General features: G+C 45.4%; 1 protein-coding gene across 1 annotated transcript; it reads left to right on the top strand.

Moving 5' to 3' along the window:
- Window positions 1-3717: 3717 nt before the first annotated feature.
- CUNH5orf49 (chromosome unknown C5orf49 homolog) lies at window positions 3718-25223 on the top strand. The gene is made up of 3 exons (XM_033178772.1): window positions 3718-4726; window positions 20308-20424; window positions 23859-25223. The coding sequence occupies exons 1-3, from the start codon at window positions 4580-4582 to the stop codon at window positions 24036-24038; spliced, it is 444 nt and encodes a 147-aa protein (XP_033034663.1). The 5' UTR covers window positions 3718-4579; the 3' UTR covers window positions 24039-25223.

The raw sequence follows: 25223 nt of genomic DNA, 5'->3' as shown, positions 1-25223 counted from the left end.
AGACCTGTTGGGGAGATGCAGGCAGCAGCAGTCCCGGCAGGCGGGTATCACCGTGCTGTGTACACAGTCAGGGTGCACTCAATCAGCCTAGGCCAGAGCAGCACCAAATGGTGCAGAGATTGTCAGCTCTGAGACCCTCTGTAAATTTGTGATGCTGGAATGGGATTTGGAGGTTGCACAACCCATAATCCTAAGGTTGTCATTAGAAACACTGAAGTGAGACCGGGTGCAATGGCTCATGCCTATAATCCCAGCACTTTGGGAGGCCGAGGTGGGTGGATCACTTGAGGTCACGAGTTCCAAACCAGCCTGGCCAACATGCTGAAACCCTGTCTCTACTAAAAATACAAATATTAGCCAGGCCTGGTGGCATGCACCTGTAATCCCAGCTACTTGGGAGGCTGAAGCAGGAGGATTGATTGAACCTGGGAGGCAGAGGTTGCAGTGAGCCAAGACCATGCCACTGTACTCCAGCCTGGGCAACAGAATGAGACTCTGCCTCAAAAAAAAAAGAAAAGAAAAGAAAAAGAAAAGAAACACTGAGGTGGAGCTGATCCTCTGTATGTGTGATGGTTAATGCTGAACGTCAGCTTGTTTGTACTGAAGGATACAAAGTTTTGTTCCTGGGTGTGTCTGTGAGGGTGCTGCCAAAGGAGATTGATGTTTGAGTCAGTGGGTTGGAAAAGGCAGACCCACCCTCAATCTGGGTGGACACCATCTAATCAGCTGCCAGCATGGCCACAATATAAAAGCAGGCAGAAAAACGTGAAAAGACTAGACTGGCTTAGCCTCCCAGCCTACATCTTTCTCCCGTGCTGGATGCTTCCTGCCCTTGAACATCAAACTCCAAGTTCTTCAGCTTTGGGACTCAGACTGGCCTCCTTGCTCCTCAGCTTGCAGATGGCCGATTGTGGGACTGATATGGTTTGGCTCTATGTTCCCACCCAGATCTCCATAATTCCCATGTGTTGGGGAGGGACCTGGAGGAAGACAGCTTGAATGATGGGGGTGGTTTCCCCCATATTGTTCCCGTGGTAGTGAATACGTCTCATGAGATCTGATAGTTTTATCAGGGGTTTCTGCTTTTGCATCTTCCTCATTTTCTCTTGCTGCTGCCATGTAAGAAGTGCCTTTCACCTCCTGCTGTGATTCTGAGACCTCCCTAGCCATGTGGAACTGTAAGTCCAATTAAACCTCTTTTCATCCCAGTCTTGGGTATGTCTTTATCAACAGAGTGAAAACAGACAGGTAACTTGTGATCATGTGAGTTAATACTCCTCAATAAACTCCCATATAAAAAAAATATATCGTTATATAGATATATATACATCCTATTAGTTCTGTCCCTTGAGGGAACCCTGACTAATACAGTATGTTTAACCCAGCTCCAGTGTGTGTCCTTACCCTATTAATTTGCCTCCTTTGAGAGGAGGGTTTTCATGCTTCTTTCATCCTCCCCTTCTCCTGCACAGAACTTTTGAGTACAAGTACAGACATGAAGAGCCCAAACGTATCAGACTCTGTGACCTTGTATTCCACTCATGTACCTGGGAATACGTAATAAGATCATATAGGAAAATACATTTTAAAAAATTTTGATTATTTTAATAATCAAAATTACCAAAGTCTGTCTTGCCCATGGTTTCATCTGTCTCTGGTACCCTGCCCTGTATCCTCAGGGTCTCACATCTCATTCCATCCTCATCTCTGGTGGACCATTCCGTGGGGCTATGACTCACCTCGTGAAAGTAGCATCTCACCTCCAGTACATGTCCCTGTCTTTTGCTGTCAGCCCCAGGGCTCCTCGGACACCAAGGAGGCAAGATACTGCAGGGGAGCCTGTGAGGCCCTGGGGCAGGGGTCGTGCAAGTTCAGGAGTCAACAATTAAAGGAGCAAGCCTCCACTAAGCAGACAGGAGCAAGCGAGGAAACAAGCCTCCATGTTGATCCTCTGGGACAACTCTTCAAGGCCTTTCCAGGCCCCTCAGAAAAGTTCATGGCCATGCACCAGTTGCCCTCAGCAGTGACCTGGGTAGTGCATCCTTGGTGTCTCTCCTGCTTCTCGCTCCTCTTGGTCCCTCTCTCCTGTTTCCTGGAATTACTTCCCAAATAAACTCAGGCCCTTGTCTCAGACTCAAATATTTGAGTTCCTACTATACGCCAGACTTGAGCCACCTGTGTAAGTTTGTTCTCCTGCTGCTATAAAGAAATACCTGAGACTGGATAATTCATTAATTGACTCACAGTTCAGCATGGCTGATGTGGCCTCAGGAAACTTACAATCATGGCAGAAAGCAAAGGGGAAGCAAGGCATCTTCTTCACAAGGTGGCAGGAAGGAGACACGCCGAGTAAAGGGGGAGGAGCCCCTTATAAAACCATCAGATCCTGTGAGAGCTCATTATCACAAGAACAGCGTGGGGGAACGGCCCTCATGATTCAAGTATCTCCACTTGATCACTCCTTTGACGTGGGGATCATGGGAATTACAATTCAAGATGAGATTAAGGTGGGGACACAAAGCCTAACCATATCACCATGCAAGAAAAAGATGTAGGTAACCTTTCCCTCAAGAGCTCTTGGTCTAGGACATGACAAAATGTCACCTACTGAAATTGAAGTTAGCTGATTCACATCTGTATAACTGCGTAAACTTTACTAGTTTCTTTTATTAAGCAATTATCTCAGTCTCAGTTTCAGCTGAATTCCCAAGATAATTGGTTTCAACTACGTTCACTTTCCAAAGTATGATACCGGGTCACCGATGCAAAGCTTACAAAGTCTTGTGACCGTTAGTTGACCTTTTTTGTGTCTTTGGAGACATTGCGAGAGGTTGAGAGAGGTAATAATTATAAGGGCTTAAAAAAAAACCATATTTGGCTGATGCTTTAAGTATGAGTCATGCCTTTCGTGACTTCAGCCCATGGGAGAAAAATAAGAGCCCTCTTTTCTTCACTTCACATGTCGGAGAGATGGTGCTTCATCTCCAAGCACCAGGGATATGTCATCCGCACCAAGTGGCTCCAATGAGGGTGATAGGTCCCCTGGGGCTTAGAGACACGGTGGGCAGGGGTCTGACCCTTGACTCAGGGCTGCCTCATGTTCTGCCTGCCCATGGAGCAAAAAGATGTGTTAATGGGAAAAGAAGGCACATGGGTTTCTCAGGAAGCTCATGGGGACCCACGATAGAGAGAGATAAAAAAATTAAAAAAAAAAAGAGAGAGAGAGAAAAAAAGCGTGGTGGCACCAGGGTGTCTTAAATCCTGCCCAGAAGGATCTCTAGGACTCTGGAGACCTCTACAGAGTGAATCACCAGGTGCCTCGGAATGAGAGAGGCATCTTAAGCCACCAGCCTGCATCACAGAATGGCAGACAAGAGATTCCTACGTAGTTGCAGGGGTGGGGAAGAAGGCAGGGCACTGCTCCTTCCATGGTCCGCAAGACCTCTCCATCAGGCCCCTGCTTATCTGTTCACCTTCACTTCCTACCAGTTTCTGGCTTCATGAGGCCACACCACCCCACTTCCTGCTGCCATTCAAACACAAGATTGCTTCTGCCTCAGAGGACCAAGTCGGCCTGGAAGGGATTTCCAGACTCCCAGAACTGGCTTCTCATTATTGCTATGCTTCATCTCAAACACCACCTCCTCAGCGAGGCTGGCCTTCCCAGGCACCCCGGCTAAAGCGTTTCCCAAGACTTGGCCATCATGTAACTTTTTTTTTTTTTTAAACTTTTCTTGGCTATACACCCACTAATCACGAGTATACAGCTCAATACATTTTCAACAAACGGAACACAGGTATTGACCCAGCATTCAGATCAAGGGCCAACATAACCACATTGACAAAGGATTTGCAAGAACCCTGTCCACAGCAACTGAGTTTGCCAGAATCTGTAAATTCATGCAGCTTTACACTTGCACTGGCCAATACCGTAATTGCTAGCCACACGTGGCCACTGAGCGCTTGAAAGGCAGCTGGTGTCATTTGTTGAAATGATAACGTTTTGGACATACTGAGTCAAATAAGAAATGACACACATGGCTCTCATCATATTTCTATTGGACAGCGCTGCCTGAGGCCTCAGCAAGTCATTTGGCTTCTTCATGTCTTTCATCTGTCTTCTCCAGCCGACTGTAAGCTCCCTGTAGACAAGGCCTGCTCCGTTCAAGGCTCGATCTCCAGGTCCTGACACACCACACGCTAGGTGCTCAGTCACTAATGGTCAGGCGAACGAGTGATCAGTGGGTGAAGCAGGGACTGCCGCCTGGGAAAGGTGAGCAGGCTGGAAATGGGAGGTCCCCGCGGCGTTTCCCAGCCGGGCTCCTCCCGAGGCGGAAGGAAGGAGAGATCCCGGATGTAGTCGGAGGGCCCGGAAGGAGGAGAGGAGGGTCGCCCCACCCTGGAGCGGGAATGCTCCAGGGCAGCTCCGGGTTGTCAGGGGGCGGTTTCCAGGCAACGGCTGAACACAGACGCTGGCTGGAGGCCGGCGCTGAGCAACCTGAGGCCGGCAGACTCCGACTGGGCCCCTGGGCTGGCGGGACGGACCGCGGCCAAGGCGGGGGCGCTGGACGGGGGCGGCATGGAGGACGACGAGGACGAGACCACCGCGTCCACGCTGCGGGGCAAGCCCAGGCCGCCGCCCGTCTCGGCGCAGTCCGCCTTCAGCTACATCCCGCCGCGGCGCCTAGACCCCAAAGAGCACAGCTACTACTACCGCCAGGCGCGGGTGAGGACCGCGGGCGGGGCACGGAGGCGGGAAGGGTGGCGACTGGGCAGAGGCGGGCGGCCGGCCGCCGAGGGGTGGGGGAGAGGGGATCACCCCAGCAGAAGGGTCTTGGGGCAGGGGTCTCCCTCGGGGAGAGGGAGTGGAGGTGGGGCTCACCTCAGGGGAGGAGGCCTGGGGGCGGGGCTCACCTTAGCGACTGGGGCCTGGGGGCGGGCGGGGCTCACCTTAGGGGAGGGGTCCTGGGGCGGGGCTCACCTTAAGGACTGGGGCCTGGGGGCGGGGTTCACCTTAGTGGAGGGGTCCTGGGGGCGGGGGTGCGCCACCCGGGACAGGAGCAGGAGCGCACAGCGTGGAGGGTCCCTGGGAGGGGCTGCACCGCTAGGGATGGTGACAGAGCTCACAGCGTGGAGGGGCCCTAGAGGAGGAGAGCGCCTTCGGGCAGGGATCCTGGGGGCAGGGCTTCACTACCAGGGGTGGGTTCCGAGGGGCGGGGCTGGACAGCCTGTGGAGGGGGCTGGGTGGGAGCGTGCGGGGATGAAGGAGGTGCGGCAGGGTCAGCTGGGGGGACAGGGAGGGTGAGCTCCCGCCAAGGCGCCTGGACCGCAAAGAGTACAACTAAGGCGACCACCAGTGTCAGCTGAACGCCCCGGGAACGAGGATGTGGGTGGAGCCGGGTGCGCGAATGGGTGTCTCAGCTGCCACCAGTGGCTGGAGGTCGCGGGAATGCTCAGCTGGGACCCAGTGCTCTTCGGAGAAGGGAGCGGGAGCCACTAGGTGTCAGGATCCCTGAAAAGCACAGTGGCTCTGTCGGGACAGCAGGGCGCTCTTTCTGCCCAGGGTCTGGAGGGGGTCGCAGGAAGCAAGGACCGCCCAGCGGGCTGATGGCGGCTCCCTCTGGGGCCTGTCAGCGGCAGGCCCAGGGTGACAAGGAAACATGGCCTTGCCACCGGGACTAGGCCTGGATGGGCCAGGGAGCGGGAAACCCTCTGCCCTCCTGCAAACAGAAGACCAGAAGGAATAGCTGGTGAACCGCCTGCAGGGAGGGCTGGACTGAGAGTGGTCCCTCTGTTCTTCTGTCCTGGCCACACTGGCCCTTGCACTTCCTGGGATGGACTCTGAGGGTCTGCGAAGGCCACTGGGCACCCTGCATCTCCCACCAGCGGCCAAAGGCAGGAAAAGGAGCAAATTCGAAGTCAGTTGAGGGTCATCTACTCCTCTCTTCTCACCATTGTTCCTAAATGTCCCCAGTTTGTCTTGCTCAGAATGCAGAGGCAGGGGAGTCATTACTGAAAACAAGCATTCATTGAGGACCTTTAGCCTGCAGGCATAACTGGGGCAGGCCTTTCTAATTCTAGCTGTCCTGGTGGCTTGAGTGGCTAGAGAGGGATATAGATTAGCCAGGTGTCTAGGGGGAAGGAGATCGTTCCCTTATGGTGTATAAGGTGTTCCCAGAAAATGCATCCTTCCTCTCCCCCACTCCCACCCCGACAATCCTAGACCCTAAATAAATTCCGCTTCTGATTGGTCAGCACACATTGGCCTGCATGCCACCCATAAACTGTAAGCACTCATGGACAGCCTCACCAACAGAAGCAAGCGTGTTTCCAGTTTAGACAACTGCTGTGGGTTGAATTGTGTCCCCTTGAAATTTAGGTTTTGGAGTCTTAATCCCCAGTACCTTAGAATGTGAACTTATTTGGAGACAGACTTTTACAGAGATAATCAAATTAAAATGAGGTCATTAGGATGAGCCCTATTCCAGTATGACTGGTTTCCTTGAGAAAATGGGAAATTTGGATACATACAGACTTGCATGTATTAGTCCTTTCTCACACTGCTAATAAAGACAAACCCAAGACTGGGTAATTTATAAAGGAAAGAGGTTTAACTGACTCACAGTTCAGCATGGCTGGGGAGGACTCAGGAAACTTAGAATCATGGCAGAAGGGGATACAAATATGTCCTTCTTCATGTGGCAGCCTCAAGAAGAATGAGTGCCCAGTGAAGAGGGAAGACCCTGATAAAACCGTCTGGTCCTGTGAGAACTAACTTACTATCACGAGAACAGGGTGGGAGAAACTGCCCCCATGATTCAATTGTCTGCAGATGGTCCCTCACAGGACATGTGGGAATTATGGGAACTACAATTCAAGATGAGATTTGGGTGGGGACACAGCCAAACCATATCAGGGAGGATGATGTAAAGGGACACAGGGAGAAGACAGCCGCCTGCAGGCCTCAGGAAAAGGCCTGGAACAGGACATTCCTTCACAGCCAACTGCTTGATTGCATACTTCTGGTGCCAGTACTGTGAGACAATGAATTCTGTTGGTTAAGCCACCTCATCCTTGGTACTTAGTTTGTATAGCCCCGGCTGACAAATACGGCAGCCATAAACCTCAGCCTGTTCCCAGGAGGATCTTTGGTATCTGATAGCTCCTCTCTGCTTGGCTTTGAGCAATAAGCAAGGACGGGGGAAAGGGACATTTGCAATCAGATCTGTCTCTGCAGCGCTATTTGCCTGTTCTCCCAGGCTCGACTATCCACTGGATGTTAAGACGGGAGGGAAACACGAGGGAATGGTAAGTTCCCAATCTCATTGCCATCTGGGACTTCATTTTGTTTTCCTCCTGGGAGCAATATGTTTTGAAAGAACTGTTACCTATATATAATTTCACTGGTTACCTGAATTTTACAGTTTAAGTATGCAATACTCATGTGACTGCCAATCAACTTATGATTAATGCATAGCAGTAATGCACTGCATGAGATAAACAGCCGAAAAAGTAAGGAGTCTTATTGTGTTAACTTGTTCTATGCTGTTTTGTTGAAAGGAAATAAAATTCATCTGGCTGTTGGACAGAATAAAAACATTGACAATAACGCCATTTGAGGGGTCCTGTAAATAACATGGGGGCACCAGGAGAAAGAGCAGAGCCCCATCCCCTGTGGGCCAGCCACTGCCTAGGGAAAAGTGGTGAAACTGAGCCTGGCAGGCACAGCTCATTCTTACATTTACCAGTCTAATAAACGGCTCCACCTTCCTGGGGCCAAACTAACCAAAGGGCAGAGAGATACCTGAAGTGTGAAGTGACTGGGACTCTATCACTTGGAAGGAGGTCCACTGGGAGTGGGCCGGAAATCTGTCCCTTTAATGCAGAGGTCAGTAAACCGAGGCTCCTTGGCCGAGTCTGGCCAGCTGCCTATTTTAATAAATAAATTTTTCCTAGAACACAGTCTCACACCTATGTGTTTGCGTGTCTGTGGTTACCCCAGAGAGTTGTGTAGATTTGGCAGAGACCGTGTGACCTGCAAAGCCTAAAACAGTTGCTACCTGGCCCTTTAGAGAAAAAGTTTCCCACCCCCTGCTCTAATGTATCACTGCCTTCTGGAAGGTAGGTATGGAACTTAGAACAAATTGATGCAAAGTGGATTTTTGAAAAAACAATATTTTTCCATGCAGTTTGGATAACTGAGGTCACAAACAAATTCAAGTCCTGAGGCCTTTAGTACCATGCAAAAGAAAATGATGCAACATAAATGTTAACATCTAAATTGAAACAGCCTTGAAAGCAACAAGAATAACAAAAGCATTTAGAAGCCCATTGGACAAATAGCTACCAATGGTAATAATCCACTCCTCAGGATGATATGAACTGGGGTTTAATGACCTGCAGGACCAAAGAAACTGATTCTCTGACCTGGAGATTATTTGGAATAAAGAGGGTAAATTCTGTATCACAGGTTTTCTAGGGAACTCAGTTACACCTAAATTTGCTGTAAATAATTTCAGGCTCTACTTTTGGAGGCCAAGGAGGGCGGATCACTTGAGATTAGGAGTTCAATTAAGAGCAGCCCAGCCAGCGTGGTGAAACCCCATCTTTACTTAAAATACAAAAATTAGCCAGGTGTGGTGGCCCATGCCTCTAGTCCCAGCTACTTGGGAGGCTAAGGCAGGAGAATCACTTGAGCCCAGGAGGTCAAGGTTGCAGGGAACCGAGACTGCACCACTGCACTCCGCTCTGGGTGACAGAGTGAGAATCTGTCTTCAAAAGATGATGATAATAGTAAGAAGAAGAATAATTTCAGGCCCTAATCAAGCTGAGCAGTAAAAGCAATATGAAATTAGTTCTTAAGCCAGTGCTATGGTCTGAATATTTGTGTTCCCCCCAAATACATACGTTGAAATCACAACCCGCAACCTGACAGTATTAGGAGGCAGGCCTTTGCGAAGTGATGAGGACATGAAGGTGGAGCCCTCACAAACGGTGTTATCACCCTTGTTAAAGAGACTCCAGAGAGCTCCCTCACCGCTCCCAGCATGTGAGGACACAATGAGAATGTGCCATGTAGCGACCAGAAAATGCTCCCTCACCAGACACCAAATCTGCCAGCGCCTTGATCTTGGACTGCCCAACCTCGAGAACCTCGAGAAATAAACGTATGTTGTTTATAAATCACCCACTATATAGGTATTTTGTTATAGCAGCCTGATGGGACTATTCTGTTTAGTTTATTTCTGTGTGACACACAGTAGTGTGTATACCGATTAGTTGGTAGCACAGGCTGAGTAATCCTGGCTAAGAATGTTGGCTCCGTGTTGACCAGCCATGTGGACCTGCCACATTAACACATACTGTTTCACTCTACCCACCTTTGAGGCAAATGTTGCCAACTTCATAGAGCTCTTATATGAATGACTTTAATTAATCAATGCAAAGCGGCACATGGTAAGCCCAATGTAAGTATAGCTATTATTATCGTTTGCTTTTGTTAGTGAGATTAGAGCTGCTCTTCACTAAGTCCTGGGTCCCAGTGGCAAACCTCACATCCCTGACTCTCATTTGCTGTCAGAAATTAACACAGGTGAAGGCAAAATGTGAGTGTCAATCTGTGGCTTCTAATCCTCTGAAGCAGCTTACTTCAGGGAGTCCACAGAGTGGATGCACTGAAGGCTGCACACTTATTTAAAGCCTCAGTAATGCCTCTGAATTGTAAGACAAATTCGTCATCGAAAGCTGCCAGCAAAAATGTGATCGGCTCCTGTACTGCTCCCTAGGGAGTTCTAGTAGCGTAGGCTTTGCCCATAAAATACGGTTCCTGCGGCAGCAAAGCAGATTCCATTCAACAGTGTTTTTCAATTCTTTTTTTCTCCTTCTGCCTTGTGCAGCATTTCTGCTGTGGAAATGAAAAAGCAGAATCAAAGGACAATGGTATTTTATGAAGGGTTGGATTAAACTCCTCAAAGTCTAAGAACTGCATTTAAAGAAATTATAACTGGTTTCAGAATCCGCTTTCCCTCATGCCGAGGGGGCTTGTGGATAACTCTGTCTTGAGTGAGGCTTTGCTGTGAAGGCCCCACCTTAGGTTTGGTGGGATTAGCTGGCTTTTCTTCTCTGTGTATGTTGGGGACAGAAGCTGACTGTTTCTTTATGCGTCGAGGACTCTACCTCCCTGAGCACTGAATTTCCATTTGCCAAGTGCGGCCAAGCACCTTATACAGATACATGTTGATATGGTAATAAGTCCCCTCCCAAATCTCATCTCCAATTGTAACCCTCACGTGTTGAGGCAGGGACCTGGTGGGAGGTGATTGGATCATGGGGGCAGTTTTCTCCTTGCTGTTCTCGTGATAGTGAGTGAGTCCTCAGGAGATCTGATGGTTTAAAAGTGGCGCTTCCCTCTTTGCGCTCTCTCTCTCGCTCCTGTCACCACGTGAAGAAGGTCTTTGCTTCCCCTTTGCCTTCTGCCATGATTGTAAGTTTCCTGAGGCCTCCCCAGCCATGCAGAATCATTAAACCTTTTTTTCTTTATAAATTACCCAGTCTTAGGCAATTCTTTATAGCAGTGCGAAAATGGACTAATACACATGTTAACTGTCCAGAGGCACACAGGGGAATCTCTGAAGGGCCTGACAGTATACAGACAGTGCTCAATATGAGCCTCCCTAGGTCCTCCCTCTGTGGAGCCTGTCTGCTTAGGAACTAAGCACCTTTACCACACGCACTCAGCCACTCCAAGGGGGCTGTGCAGGGAAGGTGAACTCAGTTCTGTTGCTGATCTGCCTGTCAATATCTAGGCAACTCTCCATTATCCAGCATACTCTTAAGCTCACATGCCTTTCCAAAAGAATTTGTACTAGCTCAATGAAATTATGACCTCTCTGCGTGGAGACCTCTTTCCCTCTCCCTGCTTGTTTTTCTCCTTTCGCCTATTAGTATCTAACCTGCTAAGTATTTTGCTTAGTTATCATGTTTTCTCCCACTAAATGTGAGCTTTGTGAGGGCAGTGATTTAGCTTTATCACAGCTATGTCTTCAGTATTCAAAAGAGTGCCTGTCTCAGAGTTGGAACTCCATAAATACCTGTTGCATGAATAAATGAGGAATGAATAATCGGAACGCCAATTTTTAAAACAAAGGGATAAGTCACCGATTTTCCAAATTAGCTTCTTAGACTAAATAGGGGTTTCGGTTTGGATTGTCAGCTGCTTTGCTTATCCCTGTCCGCGTTCTCCTCCTCTGGTATCGTCAGTAGCAGTGGGTTATAGTTTCTTCTCTACTTCTCCAGTTGCATTTTCACTATCCAGTGACCTGCCCTTGGAGAACTCAGGGCTTTGGGGAATGGGGCTGAATATCTTCCTCCAGGGCAGGTAGCTCCTTAAAAAGGGGTTGGTCAGGGGGCTGAGCCCAAGGCCCAGTTTCCCTTGCAAACTCATTGGTGAGAGAGGAATGAGTGAAAGGGGAGGCAGGCATGTTCTAGTGGAGACCTTTCACATGGTATGAAACACCAAGAGTGAGGAATCCACGTTCCGATGAATCAAAACTCCTGTGTGAGCATGTCCTCTGTGTCTTTTCATTGAGTGCATGCTTGTCGTGATACGCATCTAATGTTTTTTATACAAGAACAGATTCACACACAGATCACACAACTGTGGACACATATGTTTGCAGCTTGCCCTTTTCATTTAATAATGCATCTTAGTTTTTCAAAATCACCCCCTTTTAAGGGGTACAAGCAAATGACACAAGAAAAGGACAACATTTTTCCCAGTAACTTTTACCAAGAGGAATGTATAAGATTGAATTCGAGTTTCAGCCCCTTTGGATCGCTGTTTCTTCCTGAGTTGTGAATTGCTGGGCTGGGGGTGATGGGGTGAGTAGGGAGCTGGTATCAGTGGAAGAGGAAAGACAGTTGACTCCACAATCACCGCATTTCCAACTGGTGACAAGTTGAGCACACAGATGAATGTAGAACTCTCTGAATCAGAACACTCTTAGAATTTGACGCAGACACAAGATCAGAGGGAGGAATTATCTTGACTTCAATCCAATGGTAGAATATCCAGATTATTTGAAAATTTATAAGAATTTCTAAAACTTGTGACATTAATGTACCAAGAGAGGACACAGAATCTTTTCCACAGGAAAAAACAAAAATCCAAAGAGAATAGTTGAGTATTGTCTTTTCAAAAAAACCTAACATTGTGTCCTTTGCAAGCAACAGTCCTCTGAGATACAGAATTTTGAATGCTGTTATAATTAATGAAAATGTCCTCATTAAGCTTCACACAATACCAAACCTCCAAGGAGATGCTCTGGATTTATAAGTAAATTGAGGCCCTTATGAATCAAAAGAAACTGTTTTGGATCACCTTGGGGGTTTTCAGTTTTAAAAGTAGGTCGTTTATCCTTGAACTAGCCAACTGATGGAAAGCCTCAAGATGAGGAGGTCATAGTGCTGTGGCTTCTGAGGACAGGAAGTAAGGTAGCCCAGTCGTAGGCTGATTAGCATATTAAACAAGGTGCGCTAGGATGTGCTATGTAAACACACCTTAAACCCAAAGAGTCTTAACCCCCGATGTGCTGGAGCTGGCGTGTATGACTCACAAAAGCCAATTGTTAGCATTTCTTCTAAGCTCTGCGTTTAATTGGTAGCCTAAAATTGACCACGATCGAAGTATTTACACCACGGAAATCATCAAATACTACAAATCAGATTTTTTTTTTTTCTCCAGAAAGTAGGTTGTTAAACATAGGTGCACCAATGGGCTTAACATAATAACCATGACATCCCAGAGGCTTTTTTTTTTTTTCTTGTTCATAGCCTAACATTTATGTTTCTCCCGGGAGGCTCTTAGTGCAATTGCTTGGAAATCCAGGTGCCTTCTTTTTAATGGTTTCACTATTACTAGGGCCTAGGAGTTTTTAGGACTTTAGAGTCATGTATTGGATGCTCGGAATTTATTAGCCTGTGAGTTAGGGGAGAGGGTTTGGAGGACTGCCTGGGAGTTTTTTACGGACCAGGACTAGAAGTAGAATTTATTGGAGTCACCCACATTACTGGCCCCAGCCTAATTGTAAGGGAAACTGGGAAATGCATCTTCTGCTTGTTCTGGAAGTGGTAGTATGTTTAATGAGCACATAGCATTACCCCTGCCACAATTACATGACAAAAGATATTAATTTTTTTCTCTCTTTTTTTTTTTTCTTTCTTTCTTATAGAACTTATTGGTTTAACCTTATGTTGGAGGCCGGGCACGGTGGCTCAAGCCTGTAATCCCAGCACTTTGGGAGGCCGAGACGGGCGGATCACGAGGTCAGGAGATCGAGACCATCCTGGCTAACACGGTGAAACCCCATCTCTACTAAAAATACAAAAACTAGCCGGGCGAGGTGGCGGGCGCCTGTAGTCCCAGCTACTCGGGAGGCTGAGGCAGGAGAATGGCGTAAACCCGGGAGGCGGAGCTTGCAGTGAGCTGAGATCCGGCCACTGCACTCCAGTCCGGGCGACAGAGCGAGACTCCGCCTCAAAAAAAAAAAAATAAATAAAATAAAATAAAATAAAAACCTTATGTTGGATAGTGAATTAATGCTTTAAATAGTCTGAAAGGGAGGAGAAAATAAAGGACCAGGGTCCCAGTTTGCTCAAAAACTTACCCCAGTTATTTGTATGAGAGTGTGTGCAACTTCTGGGAGTAAGAGTGCTTCTCAGGTTGGGAGGAGTCATGGGGCATGATGGCTGCTTCCTGCCAAGTGTGTTTGCCTGGGCTACCGTACAATGTACCACAGACTTGGTGGCTTAAAACAACAGAAATTTCTTCTCTTTTAGTTTTGGAGGCTAGAAGCCTGAAATCACGGTGTTACCAGGCCTTTTTTTTCTAATTTCCAACTTCTAATTTGTGAAGGATATTCAGGTTTATTACATATGTAAACATATGTCCTGATGGATTGTACAGATCATCCCATCATCCAGGTAATAAGCCCAGCATCCATTAACTATTCTTCCTGATCTTCTCCCTCCTCCCACGTCCCATCCTCTGACAGGCCCCAGTATGTATTGCTCGCCCCCCATGTGTCCCTGTGTTTTTATCATTTAGCCCTCATTTATAAGTGAGAACATGTGGGACTTGGTTTTCTGTTCCTGTGTTAGTTTGCTAAGGATAATGGCCTCCAGCTCCATCCATGTCCCTGCAAAGGACATGACCTTGTTCCTTTTCATGGCTGCGTAGTATTCTATGGTGTATATGTACCACATTTTACTTATCCAGTCTATCATTGATGGGCATTTAGGTTGACTCCATATCTTTGCTATTGTGAGTAGTGCTGCATTGAACATGTGCGTGTGTCTTTATAATAGAATGATTTCTATTCCTTTGGGTATATACTCAGTAATGGGATTGCTGGATTGAATGGTATTTCTGCCTCTCGGTCTTTGAGGAGTCACCACACTGTCTTTCACAGTGGTTGAATTCATTTACACTCCCACCAACGGTGTATAAGCATTCCTTTTTCTTCACAACCTCACCAACATCTGTTGTTTTTTTGACTTTTCAATATTCATTCTGACTGGTGTGAGTAGTATCTCATTGTGATTTTGATTTGCATTTCTCTAATGATCAGTGATGTTGAGCTTTTTTTCATATGTTTCTTGGCCACTTTTATGTCTTTTGAGAAGTGTCTGTTCATGTCCTTTGCCCAATTTTTAATGGGGTGTTCTTTTTTTCTTGTAAATTTAAGTTTCTTGTAGATGCTGGATATTAGGCCTTTGTCAGATGCACTGCTTACAAACATTTTCTCCCCTTCTGTAGGTTGTCTCTTTATTCTGTTCATAGTTTCTTTTGCTGTGCAGCGCTCTGAAGTTTAATTAGATACTATATGTCAGTTTTTGCTTTGTTGCAATTCAGCAGGATTGGTTCTTTCTAGGGGCTGCGAGGGAAGGCTCTGTTCCAGGCCTCTCTCCTTGGCTTGTTGATGGCCATCTTCTCCCAATGTGTCTTCACATCATCTTCCCTCGGTGCATGTCCATGTCCAAATTTCTCCTTTCAATAAGGACACCCGTCATATTAACTTGGGGGTCTACCCTACTCCAGTATGACCTCATCTTAATTAATTTTATCCTCAATTACCTTATTCCAAATAAGGTCACATTCAGAGTTCCTGGGGGTTAGGACTTCAACATGTGAATGCTTGGAGGACATAAGTCAGCTGATCACATCCAGTGAGGTTGTTTGGCAGTGGTTCTAACCACAGCAGTGTGGTGCAGTCTCCCGTCTCACCTTCAGTCACCTGCACTTCCTCCCCCTGGCCCAAGCAATTGCCTATCATTCATTCTTTTCTGCTACTCTACTTTGTGCAGGACTCTCTTATTCCATTTGTATTTTTCTGTGGTTCATAACTAATGGGTTGATTTCTTTTCTCAGTCTGTGGTCTCTTTAAGGTAGGGACTCCCCATTTCTCTCCTGGAGCCTGGCATAGTGTCTCACACAATGGTAGGCCTAATGTGCTGTGGAGGTTGAAAACTGGAGACCTCCACTCTACCCACATCATCTGCCCCGGTCTGTGGACCAGAGCAATTTTTCAGGATCGGGGTGGAGGTTATTGTGAGGTAAACTGAGGGTAGGTGATCAGGTACCATGACCAGGCTAAGGTTATGCTACGTTTTAACAATATTCAAAACACAAAGGGAGAGATCACAAGGTAAAAAATGGATATTTTCTCATTTGCTTTTTTTTTTTTTAAAGGAACATCATCTGTGAAATAGAGACAATTCCTTGAGGAATTTTGATGGCAAAATTTCAGTAATTTCAGAAGCTGTGTCTTGTGATTAGCATTTAAATCCCAATTGGTTTTTATTAGTATCATTTTGCTTCAAGCCATATGGGAATAAAATAAAAAAAGAAAGATTAATAATTAAAATCCAGGGAAATGACAGATTTTCAGTTTGATTAGTTATTGAAAATGGATAGTCACATTTCAAAGTAAGGCTGCCTGCCTGCTTACGATTTTTTTTTTTTTTGGTCCTTATTTTTCAATGATAGAAAAACTCACTTGTACTCTGGAAAGTTCTGAATATGCAAAATCTGCACAAAAATAAGCTTCCTAAGATTCTGATCACTCCATACCCACAAGCAGTGAGATTCCTAGTAAACACTAAGACGTAGAAGACTGTTGGCAACTAATCCAGGGATTGTGAGGCAGGCATGGTTGCTCATAGTGGTTACTTTTATAGTGTTTTAGGAGACCTGATTAGAATGAGAAGAAACAGGCATTTTCTCTGTAAAGTTGCATATTACACTGGGCTACTTCAATATAGGGAACAAAATGAATGAACATATCCTTTCTCATTCTGGTAATAGTAATTGCATTCTCATTCTATTCTGAAGTCCTTTCTTCTTCAGAGTTTTTCTCCCAGGATAATCCAAGCACCCCAGTGGGGGCTCACTCAGTTCAGGAGGGTTGGACCTGATTACAGGCACTGTGCAGAAGAAAATACAAGACCAGGCAGTTCCTGGAGGATCTATTTTCCCTGCTGTTCGTGCCACCCACTCTGGAGGGCTGTCTCTCAGATCTGGGTGATATGGTTTGGCTGTGTCACCATCCAAATCTCATCTTGAATTGTAACTCCCACAATTCCCATGTGTTGTGGGAGGAACCCAGTAGGAGGTGACTGAATTATGGGGGTGGATCTTTCCTGCACTGTTCTTGTGATAGTGAATGAGTCTCATGAGATCTGATGGTTTTAAAAAGGGGAGTTTCCCAGCACAAGCTCTCTCTCTGGCTGCTGCCATGTAAAAAGTGCCTTTCACCTTCTGCCATGAGTGTGACGCCTCCCTAGACACATGGAACTGTAAGCCCATTAAAACTCTTTTTTTGTAAATTGCCCAGTCTTGGGTATGTCTTAATTAGCAGTATGAGAACAGATTAATACACTGGGTGAGGGTGGCTGCCCACATGCAGGGAGCATTATAGGGTTTGAAGGACCATCAGTCACCTCCACTTTGCCTCAAGGTTCTCAGGGTGCAGGAGGAGAGAGGGCCTCCTGGCCATGGGTGTAGCTTTCTTCCAGGGGTTCAGTTCTAGAGACTAGGTCTTCATGTTGTATACTGCAGCTGTTCTCCCCAAAACCCATGGAACAGGGTCAGCCAGGTCAGGAGGGTTTCCAGAGGCAACAGAACACCTAGATGATGAGCAAGAGCCTGGCTAATATTGAATCCCTTAAAATATTGGGTGTATGTGTGGTGGCATGGGGGTGATGGAGATCAAGCTATTGGCCAGCCAGTGGCTCTGAATCTCAAAGGAAAGGTCTGGATACTCTGGAGAATTTATCCTCCCTCATCCTTGCAGAGTGTGTGTGCTGTACTTGGGCTTTCATGTGTGTTACTAGGTGGCCCATCCCAAAAAGGTTTGCTTAGCCTTGCAGGCCAGCAGCAGATTGGCTTCTGCACCAACAGCTGCCTATGTTATGGATGTTAAAGATATTGAGATTTCTCTATCATGTCTTAAAATGGTATTTTAAAGTTTTCATTTTATTTGCTAAGCAAATGTCTAATTTGTAGGTAGTCAAAGTGATTGATATTTTTCACATTTTACCTATTGTTTTCATGTGTACAAGTTTTCGAATGGATTTTCTTTTTCATTTTTCTTATCATCCAGAATTTACTTTTGGCTATAGTGTGATGTGAAGGCCCAAATAACTAGCCAATTGTCACAATACTAAATGTTGAATGGCTTATCAATTCTCCATTGATTCAGGCTTTTAAAAAATCCTGTGGGTACATAGCTATGCAGTAGGTTGCCATCAGGAGACATGAGGGCCAGGGTGGTTTGACGTGAACACATCCAGAAGTTGGGTGAGAGTGAAGACAATGGTAAGAGATGCTTGTGTCGGGTGACTCATAAAATGACCGCAGAGGCACAGAGGCAGAAGCCACTTTCCTCCTTCAAGCCGACTAGAGTCATTCTGAACTAAGACATACCAGGTTCCCTGCAGTGGCTGGCCAGGCACCTTACACATGTTGCTGTTGGAATTCTTACGAATCTTAAAGTAATAATTCTTAAAGACCATGTTGTTTCCTTACTAGATGGCTCGTTGAGTAAGGACAGTAGCCATGTCTGAGTTATCTTCTAAATTCCCTCAGCAGGAGCACAGCATATTGCACATGACAGATGATCTGTGAATGATTTGCTAAGGATTGGCCAAAGCTACGTTATGATCTAGTTATTCCTATTACTGGCCAAAGTGCCGAGTTCCTGCAGTCACTGTGAGTGGGCATTACGTGTTTTCCAACATACTATATAGAAGTCTTGCATCCTTTTCAGTGCCTACTTCCACCTCTGTATCCTCCTGTTGGAGGGAGTCATTCTAGCATCACTAATGGGGGAAAAAAACAAACAAAACAAAACCAACCAAGCATAAGCTAGAGACCTAATGCTCCCAAATCCCACGGAGACATGTCTGAGTTTGCTGCTGGAAAATTTAAGGCAGCTGGAATAACGAATGGCATGACAAGGTGAAGATTAAAGACCGGCTAACACACGCATTCTTTTTTCTTTTACTAGATACCGAACAAGGAAGATTTTCTTTTGTATTCCGAAAAAGTTGGGATGATAAAATGGAGATAATACAGATGATAGCTTTGTTAATGGGTCATTTTCTAATACATCAGAGTGGTGTGTATATGTAAATTACATACATATGAGATATATGTGTATATTATATATAATATATGTATTCATATATTTATGGATTACCAAGTGTCACACTTATCACATATGATTAAAGAAAAAATACTTTTATCTTTCAAGAGAGGGGTTTGCACATAGACAGCCTGACTCTTGGCTAGTGTTAGAGTTCAGGAACCAACACACCAAAATATGGCACTCTGACACTCTGGCCTCAAGAAAAGAAGGCTCACAGTCTCTCTGACCACCCCTACCCCCGGCCCTGGCTCCTGTCTCTCAATTGTTTGTCTCTCCCGAAGCACTTGATAAAGTTGATCTCTAAAGTTCACTTACTTGCCTAAAGTCTGGACTCACCAAAGAAGAAAACAATGACCCCTGGTACCTTCCCTGAGTTTTCATTAACTGCACTCACATCATGGGAAGACAGGTTGAAGTCTGCTAAGACACCTGGACAGACTTTCGTCACAGACCATCGTCTGCTCTGTGGGCCCAACAGACTTTCTCCCAGACCATTGTATCCCGCTAAAAATAACTTACTACCTCCCTAAAATCATCCACATTTCCCCATCTTCCTTTCTCATATGAAGAAGGCTGTGCAAGCATCTGTAGCCCATGGTGTGGTGGGGTAATCACCCTGAGATGTCCCCCATGCACATTGATAAAAATGTGTATACCCTTTCTTCTTTTAATCTCCCTTCTGTCAGTTGATTTTCAGGCAACCTTCAGAAGGCAAAGAAGATGTCTGCCCTTGGCTCCTGCACTAGTGACTTAAAAGATGACTTCTGTTAAGTTTCATTATCCGAGTATATAGGTATTGTTTGTTTTTCAAAGAAGCTCAAGCTTATTATAGAAAATTTGAGAAGACAAGACAAGTAGAAATGAAGGAAAAGTACACACATGTATAACCTTAGAGATGTGGTTTTGCTATGGTCTGAATGTTTGTGTCTCCCCACATTCATATGTTGAAGCCTCACCCCCAATGTGGTGGTATTGGGAGGCGGGGCCTTTGGGAGGGGGTTAGGCCTGAGGGTAGAGTTCTCATAAATGGAATTAGTGCCCCTATAAAAGAAGCTTGAGGAGGCTTGTTTGCCTTTCCAGCATGTGAGGCTACAGGGAGAAGACACCATCTGTGAATCATAAATAAGGCCCTCGCCTGACGCCCAGTCTCACAGGGCCTTGAACTTGGGCCTCGCAGCCTCCAGGACTGTGAGAAATACACTGCTGTTGCTTAGAGGTCACCCAGTCTGTATGTTATTTTGTTATAGCAGCCTGAATGGACTAAGACAAATTTTTAGTTTAAAGTTTGAGCTCTAGCAATGGAGTCAGACAGCAAGAGGGCTTGGGGAACCACCTCTCTCAACAAGGGAGGAGAAAGTTGAGAAGTGCCATGAAAATGTCCCTACTTCATCCTGGGCCTCTTAACAACCTTCTCTTGCTGGTGAGGGCTGGGCTTCTCCCTGCTCCACATCACAGCCGGTTCTGCTTGGTGAGGTGACCTTTCCTATCACATACTCACCACATGCACCTCCAGCCTCCCTTGGGAAAGAACTGGCATCCCTCGGGCTCAATAACCCGGCCTTCAAATTAACCCACGGCTTTCTTTCTCTTTTTTTCCTAGACAGGAATTATTTCCCTCTATGACTGTGTTTTTAAGAGGAGACTAGATTATGATCAGAAGTTGCACCGAGATGACAGAGAACATGCAAAAAGCCTGAGACTTCATGTTAATGAAGAGGTAATATTAAGACAGAATGTTAACAAGTTGTCAGCAGATTAACAAAACTTTATACAGGCATATCTAGTTGTATTACACTTCACTTTATTGGGCTTCATAGAGACTGTATTTTTTACACATTGAAAGTTTGTGGCAACTTTATGTCAAGTAAGTCTATCGGTCCCATTTTTCCAACAGCGTGTACCCACTTCCTATCTCTGTGTCAGCATTTTTTAACAATAAAGTATTTACAAATTAAGATCTGTACATTTTTCAGACATAATGCTATTGCACACTTAATATACTATAGTATAGTGTAAACGTCACTTGTATATGCACTGGAAAACCAAAACATTTGTATGACTCACTTAATAGTGATATGTATTGCCGTGGTTTAGAACCAAACCTGCAATATCTCTGAGGTATGCTTGTACGTGTGTGTGTGCACGTGCGTGTGTGTGTGCTGGGGAGTGTATGTACAGTCATGCATTGCTTAACAACAGGGATTCATTCTGAGAAATTCATTGCTAGGCGATTTGGTCATTGAGTGAACATCAGAGTATACTTAACACAAACCTAGATAGCATAGCCTACTCCACACCTAGGCCATATGGTGCAGCTTGTTTCTACTAGGCTACCAATCTGTACAGCGTGTTACAGTATAAAATATTGTAAACGATTATAACACAATGGTAAGTGTTTTTGTATCTAAACATAAAAAGGTACCATAGAAATTGGTATAAAAATAAAAAATGATACACTTGTGTGGGCACTTACCATGAATGAAGCTTGCAGGACTCGAAGCTGCTCTGGGTGAGTCAGTGAGTGAGTGGTGAGTGAATGTGAAGGCCTAGGGCATGACTGTGCACCACCGTAGACTTTGTAAGCACTGTGCACTTTGGCTACGCTACATTTATTTTAAATATTTTTCTTCAATAATACATTAACCTTAGCTTACTGTTACTTTTTAACCTTATAAACGTTTTAATTTTAAAAACTTGGACTCTTTTATAAAGTAACACTTAGCTTAAAACACAAACACATTGTACAGCTGTACAAAAATATTTTCTTTCTTTAGATCTTTATAAGGTGTCTATTTTTAATTTTTTTAAGCTTTTAAAGTTTTTGGTTAAAAACTAAGACACAAACACACACCTTAACCTAGGCCTACACAGGGTCAGGATCGTCAGTATCACTGCCTTCCACCTCCACATCTCGTCCCACTGGAAGGTCTTCAAAGGCAATGACACGCAACACACATGGAGCTGTCATCTCCTAGGCTAACAATGTCTCCTCTGGAATACCTCCTAAAGAACCTGCTTGAGGTTGTTCTACAGTTAACTTTTAAAAATAAGTAGAAGGAGTACACTCTTAAAATAGCGATAAAAAGTATAATAAATACAGAAACCAGTAACATAGTCATTTATTATTATTGTCAAGTACTGTGAGCTATACATAATTGTATGTGTTATATTTTATATGACTGGCAGCCCAGTAGGTGTATTTTCACCAGCATCACCCAAACGCATGAGGAATGTGATGTACTACGACATGACAACAGTTATGACATCATTAGGTGATAGGAATTTTTTAGTTGTATTAGATTTTGCCATTTTCATGGCAAAAACAGCAATTACTTTTGCACCAACTTAATATTATAACCTTATGGGGCTATCATCATATATGCGATTTATCATTGAGTAAAATGTCATATGGCACATGACTGTATGTGTATATGTGTATGCATGTATATAGGCATACATTTATGTACATGTGTGTATGTGTATATGTGTGTATATGTATATACAGATATGTATATTGTATATATTGTACATATGTTTATGTGTGTGCATATGTGTACCTGTGTGTATATACATGTGCATGTGTGTATATGCATGTGTATGTATATATTATATGTGTGTATATGTGTGTACATGTGTGTGTGTCTGCTTGTGAATGTGTGTAAATGTGTGTATAGATGCATTCATACATGCATATGTATGTGGATGTGTATATATTGTGTGTGTATATGTATGAATATGTATATATCATGCATATATGTGTACATTGTATACTTGTACATGTGTGTGCATAGGTATATACATGCATGTGTATGTATATGTGCACATACACATATATATTTAATATTGTCCTCAGTTGCTTTATGTAATCTTCTTGATGCAGCTCTCCTCTATCTTTTTGTGCCAAGAAGCTAAGGCTAAGATACTCTTATAGTTCCCTGTATTCAGTCATGTCATTGTGTATTTTTCTTGATATTGTTGTTTGGTTCTTTAGAATTTAAAAATTTAAGGACAGCAAAGCTAAGACGTTCCCTTCAACAGATAAAACAAGTCTCTGCTTAACCGCTGAGTCCAGACTTTCATAATTTTTCCAGAAAAGTTGGTCTTGCAGAGCTGAAATTGTGAACACGAGAACATTTCTTCCAAGTTTAGTTACGAAGCCACCATAAGCAGCACCTGTGGTGCCTTCTAAGTTGATGCAAAGTTAGTGTTTTCCTCAGGAGAAAACTGTGGCACATAGTTTTTCAGAAAAAAGCTCCATCCTCTCAGAGCTGCCATCCCCGAAGGAAGAGAGAAAAAGTAAAGGCAAAGAAATCATAGGCTGGGTGTGGTGGCTCACGTCTGTAATCCCAGCACTTTGGGAGGCCAAGGTGGGTGGATCACCTGAGGTCAGGAGCTCGAGACTAGCCTGGCCAACATGGGGAAACCCCATCTCTACTAAAAATATAAAAATTAGCCGGGCATGGTGGTGCACGCTTGTAATCCCAGCTACTTGGGGGGCTGAGGCAGGAGAATCACTTGAAACTGGGAGGCAGAGGTTGCAGTGAGCCGAGATCGCACCATTGCACTCCAGCCTGGGCGACAAGAGCAGGACTCCATCTCAAAAAAAAAAAACAAAAGAGAAACAAACAAACAAACAAAAAACAAAAAAGAAAAGAAAAAGAAAAAAAGAAAGAGAAGAAAAAAAGAAATGACGAGCAAATTCTAGGTGGTGATGAGTGGTATGTGGGAAGACGAAGCCATGTGAGGGTGTGAGAGGGGGAAAGCGAGAGGGATGAGTAGGGAGCTGGGGACGGACGGGGCCAGGGAGGACCTGGACATCTGAGCCAGGATCTGGGTGGTGGGCAGGGACCAGCAGCAGCAGGGGCCAGTAAATGGCCAGGAAGAGCACAGAGACAGGTAGAGCAAATGGTCCGGCACAGTTTCCCAACGTGTCCATTGAATACACCAGCCAGCTTTCTAGCAAATTCAACGGTTCCCCGCCATAGGCTACTTCCCTGTAAAGCCGCTGGCTTCAGCGTGGAGGTCCACTCTTAGTCTACCGTGGTGGGACCCGGGCAGGTAAAGCTCCCAGGACCAGGCTGATGGATGTACGGGTGAGCTGTGCTGGCAAATGCAGTGGTGCTGACTATGTGCTTTGATAACTTTCACCAGGAACAGGAGAGGCTGGTTGGAGTGTTGACGTCTTCTGTCTATGGGAAGCGCGTCAATCAGCCCATTGAACCCCTAAACCGGGACTTCGGCCGCGTCAACCACGTGCAGGCTGACTTCTACAGGAAGAACGACATTCCCAGCCTCAAGGCACCGGGCTTTGGGCACATTGCTCCAGCCTGAAGCATCCCTGTGGTCCACAGGGCATGTCGCGATACCCTGTGGGCTGGCAAGGTTGCACAGCAAGAAGGTGGCGTCTGGAGCCTTCTTTCCCCTTCCCATGACACCTAGGAGCTTGGCTATGCCTGTGTTGCATCTCTGCAGTGGGACACATGAACGTTAGCAGCTTCCCTCGGGTTGCTGTGGTTAGGAGGCTGACCAAAAACACCTTCAGTACATGTGAAGAGTCTCTGGTGTGATGATTTTCAGCAGCAATTATTTGTGATCAAATGATACTGGAGACCGATTCACTGTGAGCACCTGAATAAAATGAAAACTTCGTTCCCCCTTGGTAATGGTTGGGTTGGTTTTTGTCATCGGCTCTCTACATTTGCTAGGATTCTTTGGGGAGGCAGTCACAGGAATGAGGTGCAGTTACTTTTCCGAAGAGGTATGGGAACTCCTGCTGCCTGGTAACACCAGCAACCCTGCCATATTCCCTTCTCCAGGAGGAGCTATAATGACAATTGTCTTTTGGCACAACTGAACTCTAGAAACTCCATTTTTGTTTTTTCCAGAGATCTGAGCCACAAATAACAGAATTTAGTGCAGTTGGGACCAGGAGCCCTAGTAAGGATGGGTGGCCCTGGTGGCCAGCAGTGCTCACTGTTACCGCTCAGGGAGAGAGGGCCAGTCATGGGAAGAGACTACATTTCGGTGTTCAACAAACGGATAAAGTTCTGGCTGCTGCACTTTCTAGATTTGTGTTCTAGGGCAAGTCATATCATCTATATGAGCAGACATTCCTCATCTTTAAAGTGGAATTTCCAAACCTAGAATTCATGTGGGAGGCAATGAGCTGCCGGAGTGCACGTACAGGCACCCAGTGTGTGCCCCACCCAATGCCCCGTCTTCACAGCAATGACTTGACTTTAAACAGTCTTCTTTTTGTAAGCAGTCACTTTTCACCTAAGTTGGAAATATTTACTCTGGGGATAATTTGAAACTTACCCAAGTGTTAAGGTATCAGCTACGTTTTTCATGAATGGACTCCTTGGAAGAAATCATCTCTCATCTACCATGATTAAATTCCCACAGTTTATCAGTGAATGGGCAGGTGGCCTAATTAATTTCAATGCTGATTGCTCCATCACTGGTTTTATTGTTTTGAATATGCAAAGATTCTCTAAAAATAAATGACACTGAATT

This window comes from Trachypithecus francoisi, unplaced genomic scaffold, assembly GCF_009764315.1.
Source record: "Trachypithecus francoisi isolate TF-2019V2 unplaced genomic scaffold, Tfra_2.0 Lachesis_group2, whole genome shotgun sequence".
Taxonomy (NCBI): domain Eukaryota; kingdom Metazoa; phylum Chordata; class Mammalia; order Primates; family Cercopithecidae; genus Trachypithecus; species Trachypithecus francoisi.
This window is presented reverse-complemented; position numbering and strand designations above follow the sequence as displayed.